This window comes from Thalia democratica, chromosome 2 (genome assembly GCF_965202585.1).
Source record: "Thalia democratica chromosome 2, ktThaDemo2.hap1.1, whole genome shotgun sequence".
Taxonomy (NCBI): domain Eukaryota; kingdom Metazoa; phylum Chordata; class Thaliacea; order Salpida; family Salpidae; genus Thalia; species Thalia democratica.
In genome coordinates, this window is record NC_139166.1 from 78728907 (window position 1) to 78739397 (window position 10491).

General features: G+C 24.9%; 1 protein-coding gene across 1 annotated transcript; it reads left to right on the forward strand.

Moving 5' to 3' along the window:
• Nucleotides 1-6014, forward strand: LOC145829662 (uncharacterized). The gene is made up of 4 exons (XM_082937515.1): nt 1-107; nt 527-692; nt 4542-4642; nt 4836-6014. The coding sequence occupies exons 1-4, from the start codon at nt 35-37 to the stop codon at nt 4967-4969; spliced, it is 474 nt and encodes a 157-aa protein (XP_082793641.1). The 5' UTR covers nt 1-34; the 3' UTR covers nt 4970-6014.
• The last annotated feature ends 4477 nt before the right edge of the window (nt 6015-10491 follow it).

A 10491-nucleotide genomic window follows, 5' to 3' on the forward strand; every position in this document is an offset into this window, starting at 1 on the left:
AGAAGTGTTATCTAATAAATTTCTAAAACACTAAATGAAAACTCGGAAGGCATATTTGATTTTTACACTGCAAATTTTGACATTTCATGTAGTTACATCTGATGCATGTAAGGATTTAAAATGAATATGAATAAACAACAGGCTAAAAATTAAATTTATCTTACATTTTTATACAATTTCTACTTCTTAAACGCACCAGTTATATATATTTTAGACTTTCATAATGTGAGTTAGTAAAACTTTAAGATTTGTCGTTGTTTTATTCTATATTTGTTGTTGAAATAAACTTTTGTCAAAAGGCTGTCTTTTCTTTTTTTTTTATAGTAATGTTGATTTTAGTTTTATAACTTAAGTTGTTGTATTTTTTGATCATATGTATTAGCAACATTATATTTAAAACAAAATAAATATTTTAGAAGAAGAGTGAACACTAATAATATGTAAATTTATTTAACGTCAATTTGTTTTTTATGTCGAGAACATTGTGTTCAATGTAATAGCTTTATAATGTAATGCACTTTTTCAGCATCAAACAACACAACTATCGTAAACAACCCGTTTGTAAGCAGCCAGGAGAGAAGGTTCTGCCAACTCCTGAAATGCGAAGAATCAGGACTGAATTGCTGCAGGAGGATTTTCAGGAGGAGACGCTTACCTACTTTGCACTGTTGCAATGAGAACATCCAGCATATGTGAGCTTTTGTTTATTTTTTTAGAGGATTAGTAAATTTAGTTGATTGCAACAAAATGCGTAAGTGGAACGAGTAAAGTAGTTAGTTTTGATAATAATTTAAAACTTATATTGCAAAAAGAGCGAAAAGCTTCGAAAAAATCATAAATAGAGAAAGCTGAAAATTAAAGTTATTGAAACTATTTGTTCTTCTAAGATAGGGATCGGCAAACTGCGGCCCGCGGGCCAATTGCGGCCCTCGAAGGGTAAATCTGCGGCCCGCGAGCACGTTTTTTTTTAATGGAATGCGGCCCGCGATAGAAATTTTTGTGGCCCGCGAGCATTTTAATGTGGCCCGCTGAGCAACAATATGTTTTAAGTTAAATTTTTACTGGTAATTTGGTTTTGTTTTATTTCGTTTTAAGTTCATGTATAAAATTTTTAAATAATAAAAAGACTTTACTGTTTTAGCTTAAAAATGTTAAAAAAACAGATTAGCTTTCGAACAGGGTATTTTATCATTTTCATAATAGCTTTCTTCTTACAACAGCAAATAAATTTTTGAAAAAAGAGTGTAAAGAGTGCTAAGATTTAGTAAGTCAGTTATATAATAGCTACTTAGTAAATAAACCAAGTGCAAATGTTTTTTATCTTGCACAAAAGTAATGCACAGTAATTAAATTAAATAGCATTTCTTTACATTTTAGGTATTCATTTTAAATGTATTTTATACTTAAGTTTTATAGATGTATTATTAATACATATTATATTTAAGTGTACATAAATACATTTAATATAACATAATAGTAAGAAATAAGGTTATTTTATTTTGGTTTTAACACGTTTCGATTTTTTAGTAGTTTTTTCACTTAAAGTTAATTCCAATGCACAAAAGTGTACAAAGATACTTATATTTTAAACCACTTTTTATTAACTGCTTAAGTTAGATTAAGTTTAGTTTATGCATAAATGTCTAACATTATTGTATCTAAATGTAGTTTCTAAGTGTGTTCAGAAACATTTAAAACTATATATTTGACATAAATTACAATATTTTTTGTTATGTACACATTTTTATTTTTCAAACAATGTTTTCGGTAAATGAAGTTAATTGTTATGCATAGTATACTAATATAAACAATTGCTGGTTTTTGAAACTACCAATTTAATACAAGCTAGATTCAAGGATGGTAAATTTATTAAGTTTGTACATTGTAAATCAAATAAGTTCAAATTCAAGTTTATCAATAACAAATCATTGCTACAAATTAAGACTATGACCATTTGAAGACTATAAATCTCAGGCCAATTTAGTCTTTTTTTCAGGTATTTACTTGTATTGCTTTTTGTATACGAAAATATCAGGCTAGTTTTTTGTCACTAAGTCTGGCTTTTTTTCTTTAAAGAGTGGCAAACTAAATTTATAGTGAATTTTTTGGTCAATACACAGTGTTGGTTTGAATTATAATATATGTTAAATTTTAAATCTTACAGCTGATACAATTTGAAATACTGTTTATACTACTGTATATAAGTGTGAATAATCAGTGTTGCCGAAAAACTTGAGTCCGGTAAATCTTGGAATCTGAAAATTTATACTTAAATAATCTGAAAAAAGTTTAAATTTGAAAATTTTTGAAAAACCTAGACTTTCAAACAATTTTTACATGTAAAGTAATGAAATTTTGATTTGAAACAAAAATTTACCATATAGATATTTTTATCAAAAACCACATTTAAAGTACCTTAAGAGTATCTTTTTAAAATTGATATTATGTTTAAAAGTTTTTTTTTTACCATTAGTTTAATTTTATACTGAAAACAGAAGAAAGAATTTCTACTTTCACAAACTTTATATTGGTGCATTGCATCTTTGCTTTTAAAATCAATTTATCTATTACTGTGCTTTGCATTGGAACTAAACCTAGAAATTCTTCTAAAACTTCAAAATTAGTAAAAACAACTCAAATAAAAATTCTCAGATAACAATGTATGTTTTATCAGTGCTCTCATCTTAACAGATTGATTAAAGTCCTAATTTGATTTATGCCGCTTTATAGTCATCAGGCATTTCTTAAACACGACTTTTGTTGTCAGTAAAGAAATAAACGAAAATCTTATACTACCGTCAACATAAATTCTTTAGGAAAATTAAAATTCTAAACGATATCTTCTTTTTAGTAATTAGTTTTGCTACTTTATAACTTACCTTAACTTTTTCTTCTATCAGTTTGTAGGTACTGAAGATAATCATGTGCTTTGTTGGAACTGACTTAAGCAATTTTTTTTTATTTCGTTATTTGCAATAACTCCTAAATAACGTTTTTCAATGCTATAATTCAAAATAAAAAGTTAGTTATTCTTCTAAATTAAAGGCTTAATAAGCTTTTATACTTTTGTTAAAAGTGTTTAATAAACCGTAATTGTCTATGAAATTGACTTATAATACTTTTATTTGATTTATATTTAATTTACTGTTAAAGAACTTCGTTATTTCTTTATTTTGTGAATTTTCCTTTTAACAGGGATGCTAAACAAGCAGGCTAGTATAAAAGTTTGAAGAATACAGACTAGATTAAACCTATTTAAGACATTTTTTTAAGACTCAGGTTTGTGTGAAACTTTTATTTTAAACACTTTAAATTCTCAGAATAGTTTTTACAACCGTAATGTAGTTTACTAATTGTATTTTTCTTTCTTGTCTTCTTACATATTGTGTACTTTTTTATAATGATGATAATTCAATTAAGTATTTAAGTGTGATTAACACTAAGTTTTATGTTTTTTTAACTTTTAATTAACTTGGCTGGTTTGATATAACTTAGACATTTTGCTGTTAAAGTTGCAACCATATAAAATACTAATTGATTACTAATAAGGTATTTTATTAAAGGATTTGTGAGTTAATCATGTAAAAAATTAGTTTTAGATTTTTACATAACAAATAAGTATTAGATTTATTTAGTCAATTAATTACTGAATTTCAAAGAGTGTAAAATATTTTAGATGCACATTTTTTTTAATAAATATTTTTAGAAACATGAAAAAAGGGTTAATAGTACAAACAAGGCATAAAAGTGACCTCTAAAATATTTTTAAGCACGATTTTTTATACAGAGTTAAGTTATAAGTAAAATTACAAAATATTAAGATTATCCTTTTAGTCTTTAAGAAAGTAAATAATTGATTAAGACTTAAGTACATTAATCAATGTAAATTTTATTATATAAAGTTTTTATAATTTAAATAGACATTCTCTGTATATCTAAAAGTAATTTGAAATATCAAAGTAAATAAAAGTTAAAATTTCTCTAGTGAAACTAAAAGCAAAATATTATTCAAATGTCACTAAAACTAAAACTGCGGCCCGCGAAGACTTTGAAATCTTGAAATTTGGCCCGCGAGCACGAACTGCCTGCCGACCTCTGTTCTAAGATAACATTTATTTCACCATGAAACTAAACAAAAAACAATTAAACTAGTCGTAGCTGCTATTAACAAACTTGATTTAAATATTTAGGTTTAAAATCATTTTGAAGACACTTTTCCAAATTTAATTATAAAAAAATGTAAAATCTTTTTTTGTAACTATATTATGTTTCATTAAATATTTAAATTCCTTTATTTTTACTTTAAGTAAAACAAATTATCCGTATGTATTTAAATGCTGTAATATAACACTAAAAAAAGTTAATGTAAAATACATCAAGAGAAAAAAAGGTTTTTGTAAAGTTAAACAATTATCAGTTTTACAAATTAAATTATTTTGTGTTAAAGATTCGATATTATTATTTTTTAAAACTTAGTAACCTTTTTCTAATTTTATTTTTATACTGTGTTCTAATAGTTATTAGTCACAAAACTTTTACAGACCAACAATAGTGATATTATCATCCATAGCAGCACTCATAATGTTCATTCTATGTTTTCTCATTGTTAAGCGAATAAGGTTAAGAAAACAACAACAAGCAAGTAAGATTGTTTTACATTTAAAAAAAATAGTTCTTAAGATTTCAAACCAAAAACATTTAAAACTACAATCGAACAATATAAAAAGTCAAGAAGATAATCATTTAATAAATGTGAAAGATTTTTTTTAATACTTTGTTTGTTTTAGTGACTAAGCATTTTAGACTTTGTGCTGTTAAAAGAATATTTTCCACAGGAAAAGCGGCCGAGCTAGCAGCAAGAAATCCTCCTCCGTTCAACATCGCACTCACGATGGAGCTGAACAGCAAACCGGTTCAACCACCACCAAGTTACAATGACGTAACAAGCACCAATGTGACGAGCGCTTAAATTGAAAAAAACAACATTAGCCGCCTGTTTAAAATTTCAGCTTTTACCACTTTTAAAATACACATATGCAGGCTTTTTTGCCGACATAAAGCTTTAAGCGATCATTAATATATTATTCATTAACTGGCTGATAAACTTGTTTAACGTTTGTTTTTTGAGTTTTGTTTAGAATATTTTTCGTTTTATTTCATCTTAAAAGAACCCTTATAACTTACTCTCACTACAAAATCTACAACTCGGTTGCTTGTTTTTTCAAATATTTATAGCAATTTTTATGATTGCAAAAATTATGTGTTCTATTTAGAATGAGATTGAAATATTTCATTTGTTCAATACTTAAAGCTACCAATTTGCATTGACTATAAGCAGTTGTTTTTATTTTACTAAGTTTGTCTGTTTTTTTTAACTTTGAATTTTTTACAGCACATCTTTATGATGTTAATAGAATTTTAACTACTTTATGCTTTCAATCCTCTTATATATATTTTTTCAAAACAGCAACAACTCAGTATTTGACTAGTTTTTTTTTTTCAGTTAAGATTTCATGTTTGCCTAAATAAAGTGTTTCATATGTACAACGCGAAATTTACTTTTAAAATGTCTCATTTTCAAATGAAATGATAAACACAAAACTTTAAAAATAATTTTTCAGTAAACAATCTTTTTTGAAGCCGTTTTCTAGGATCTTTGAAATTTAAAATACAAACAAAAGCTAAAAGCTTAGTTTTACATGGTATACTTTAGTTTAGTCTACTATTTTAGATAGTTTTGAATTAATTATAAATTTTTAAAACTTTGAATTTAAATAACTTAAATAGTAAGAAATGTACTAGACACGGTTTAGAAATACAAAAAGTTGTTCTTGTAGGAAACTTCTGCGTTGTTGATGTCTGCCTATTATATCCATACAAATTAACATAAGCCTTACCCATAAATAACAAACAAAAATATAGTTTTAGCTTTAATTGTACTTATAAATTTGCAATACTAAACTTTTTTATTAAATTTAACGAAGTTCATTTAAAAAAATTAAAAGTATACATATTTAAACGACTTTTTTATTAAACTATTCATACCTTAGAAAAACTTGCAACATAAATTAAAATCTTCTTTCGAAAAAAAATGTTTACTTTATTATACATACACAAATATTTTTTTATAATTAGTAGCAAATACATTTTTTTACCATTGCAACTTTAAATAAAAGCTTTATCATTATGTTGCATAGTTTAAATTCGATAAGATATTAGTATTAAACAACTTGTACAATAAATATAATAAGACCAAAAAAACTTTAATTAAGCTTTTTGGTTGTTTGAAGCAAAAAAAATTTGGAGCGAAAGAAAAACTTTTTTTAGAAAACATCTAACTTTGCATATTTAGACTCAAACAATTAGAAAATATTATATTACACTTGTTCAGTATATTTTCTAATCTTTAAGAGAAAAATTTCACTATTTTTTCAGTGAACTTTTTTTTTAATTTGATTTGGAATAAAGCTGAAAAAAGGCGGTTTACCTCACTGCAAAATAAAATAACTTTTAAGGAGTTAAACTATTTTTGAACTTACTTTATAGCTTTCTAATAGTATTATATTTGTTTCCTGAAATAAACCTGAAATAAAATATATATATATATATTATCTTATAATTCTTATCTTTAGTTTAACAACTTTTAGCTTCTTTGTTGTTTTTAGCAAAGCCAAAAATATTTTCTTACCATCACAATTAGCACTTGACTGAACCGCACAACTGTCAACAACAACAACGTGACAGAACAATCAACAGAATTATTGTTGATTGTCATGCGGTTACTACAACACTAAGTTTAAATAAGTAGTTTTGATAAATAACTGAATGTTGGAATAACTTTCTGAATTTTCTTTTGCTCTATCGGTTTAAAATAAAGTTAATTTTGATAAAAAATGAACGATAATCAAATTTGAATTATACGCTACGCGGATTATTCGTGGATAGTTTTTTGAAACTTATGTTGAAACTAAGTTGATTTTCACAAACTAGAAAACTTCTAAGAAACTTTAAAGTCAAAAAATTTATTGTTATCAAAACAGTTGAGTTTAAATTTTCGACGAAAGATTACTTGAACTTGCTTTCTTGGACTTTTTTATAGTTTTATTATTTAGCTTTTAAAGATTTTTGAATTAGCATAAGTAAAAATCATAACAAAAATGCATAAGAATTTTTCATTTTAAACTAAGCTTGAATAACTTATAATCTATAATCTATGATTTATGGTTTTTTTATAAACTCTGAAGCTAAGTAAAAATATACAAAAGTATTAATGATTTTGTACGTTATATAATGTATGAAAACCATATTATACTCACATTATAAGTTTAATAGATTCTAAACTCGATTCATAATTTAGTTTGACTGTAAAATTGTAAATGACAATCAAGATTTGAAACATAATCTATTTCAGTTTAAAAAGTTAAAGCTTTAGTTTTAATTTTTATCTACAAATCGTAATGATTGAGTGTAGGTACAGCAATTTACAACTATTTAGTTGTTGTACTTAAGACCTTGGTTTAACAATAATAATTAGAATTAAAAACAACAGCTAGTTACTTTTATGAAAATTTATTGAACACGCGTATATACAAAATCAAACCAAGGATAACAGTTTAAACTCTTAAGCGTTACTAAACAATAATGTTTAATAAGATAATAAAAATCTGTTACAGGGGTTACTTTTATAAAAAAGAGCAGTAAGATGCATAAAAATTAAACTTAGACTAACAAGAGGATAACAAATGTTTTCACTAAAGCTTTGAGCAACCACGATTAATATATCAATGCGATTAAGAGCGCCTGAATTTAGGAAACTCCCTAAGCTGGTACAATAAACAATTTGAGAACTACCAGTGGCGCGATAATTTTAGACTTTTTGATAATTTGTGAACCAGTCGAACTCAGACGAATACGTCGCAAATCATCAGCTTGTGAATAATATTGGTCGAGGCCATTGGGATCAGCTACGTACAACTCGGCACGGTCAAGTTTCAAAAGTTGTCGCCTGCCAAAATTGAGACCCGATTCGAACGCGTCTCTGTTCTCAGCGCTCAACTTCATTCCTTTGCCAAGCGCTTTTGTAATGTCCACATTTTCTCTTGGCATCGCTCTAACATTGCCATCAGAATAAGATAGAATGAGTATGTCAAGTTTCACCATAATAAGTACTAGCTTTTAAGATTGATTCCTGTATTTCACAAAAAGATTACTTTGATTACCTTTTTATTTATTACTCATCTAAACATTATTTAGAAATTTGCAAAATTATTAATTCTTTTTAAATTCTCAGTTAATAAACTTCTATAATAAATGTTTTAATATTTAACACTTAAAACTAAATAGGCTTTAAACATAATAAAGTATAACGATAACATTAACAGTTTAATTAATAACTTCAATTATTTGCATAACAAGGAATATTTAAAAATAAACAGTTTGTTCTAAAAAATACTTTCACTAGAAAAATATTCAATTGTAATAAATTACGTTGCTTGCTAACTTTGTAAATTTTACTAATTGACTGATTTTGATAATCAATTCCTGTTTTAAAAAGGTAAAGTTTAACAAAAAATAAAATATTGTTTTTTTTTGCTTTTTATTTAAACTAATTTCAAAGCACTTTGCTAAAGGATTGATTTTCTTTAATCCTTTAATTATAAATTATTTTATAAATGTTTTAATATTTAAAACTTTGAAATAAATTAGACTTTGAAACTAAGCACAATAAAGTAAAACAATTAGTTTAACATTTTAATAATAAAGTTTAAATACTTACATGACAAAACACCTAAATAAAATAACTTTAACATATACTTTCGAAAAAAATGTGTTCAGTGTGGGTTATTTACAATAAATTTCATGCTCACTTTTTTACCTATGTTAATAAATTAAAATCTATATATATTTTGAACTTTATAAGGCTTTTAAAACTGTTATTGAATTGTAAGTATAAAATTTAAAATCATGTTAAAGTCGATAAAAATTTGCTAACTTGATGTAAATTTTTTTTATTAAAAACAAATCTTTAGTTGTTGAATTTTATTGTATTATCATTTAATTTTTAACTTTTTTTTAAGACTCAAATCGAGCATTTAAGCTTGAAACTATTTTAAAGTAATTACACATTAAATTTAAGTTTTAGTTTATTAAAGTAATTACACATTAGATTTAAGATTTAATTTATTAAAGTCTTTCATTTAAATTGATTTGTTGTTGTAAAACTTACAAAAAAATAACTCATTCATACATATTGGTTATTGTTCAGTATTTTGATTTATAAAACAAATTATAAAGTTATCAAAGCAAATTGTTTTCAACATTTTAACGCGTTTAGAACTTATTTGGAATAATACTTAAACAAAATAAATTGTAGTTAATGAATAAGTTTTCATTATTAATTTTCTTAACTGGTATTAAACCACTATTAGTTATTTTTTTTTGTACCCATAGTGTACTTTGTTTACGAGGTTGTATCTATAGTTTTGTTTTATGTTGTCCATTATTTATAACTCACAATTATTTTACTAACAAAACTAAATTGATCTTTATTAATAAATTAAACAGATAGTTTTATTTTTTTAAATAAGTAATGTAAATTCTACTTTGCATGGATTATTTAAATTTTAATGTCTGTGGTAATTTTTAAGCTTCAGAATTTTGTTTTTAATCAAGATCTTTTTTCAAAGTGCGTCTGGTATGTACATTAGTCGATAGTTTTTATAAATAAAGTTTTAATTGTTAAAAAACTTAATTTTCAATATAATAATAGTATAGAATACCCTACTAGTTAGTTTTCTCTGTGGTTAAAATGTATATTTAAAATGAAACAGTAAGAACAGCTCGAATTTGACTTAAAACGTGTGTAAGAAAAGTTTTTAATTTTTAAGCTGAAAAACACAAACTTTGTATGTATGATACATACTTTTTAAAGAAAACAAAAAAGAGTTTAGAACTGATTACTTTGAAACTAAAATGTGTGCTAATTAAAAATTAAATTAATGGTTTATCTTAAATTATCTCACTTACATTTATAAACAATACTGAGTAAGAAAATCTTGAACTTCAGGTCTTACATATTGTTTAGGTGTCAGTAACGTAATGTATTTGATAAAAACCATTAGAAAATGGAAATACATCGTCTGACTACAACATCCAAAAACATTGCACTTTTCATTTGGTGTTTATACTTTCTGAACGCCTGACCTTTCATTGATTTTATGCTTTCGCAGTTATTCAAACATGTACTACATCACATTGAAATCTTGTTCGTTACAAATCTTTTTTAAGCAAAATTTATGTTATTAAATTATTTGACATTTGCGGCCAGTTTGAAATATAATTGTTTTTAAATCCATAATATATTTGATAATAAAAATAATTTTAAGTTTTTATAAAATTTTGAGTGAATACATTATACGCATACGTAATATTTTAGAATATTCCTTCAACAGTCGACAAGACGTTTAAATTAAAACTTACTTTATCTTGTGT

What these genes read in the sequence shown, in the direction of transcription:
- LOC145829662 (XM_082937515.1), top strand. Translation starts at nt 35, where the DNA reads ATGAAAACTCGGAAGGCATATTTGATTTTTACACTGCAAATTTTGACA. An exon ending in AATGAGAACATCCAGCATAT is followed by an intron (nt 693 to 4,541) that starts GTGAGCTTTTGT and finishes AAACTTTTACAG; the next exon opens with ACCAACAATAGTGATATTAT. An exon ending in AAGAAAACAACAACAAGCAA is followed by an intron (nt 4,643 to 4,835) that starts GTAAGATTGTTT and finishes TATTTTCCACAG; the next exon opens with GAAAAGCGGCCGAGCTAGCA.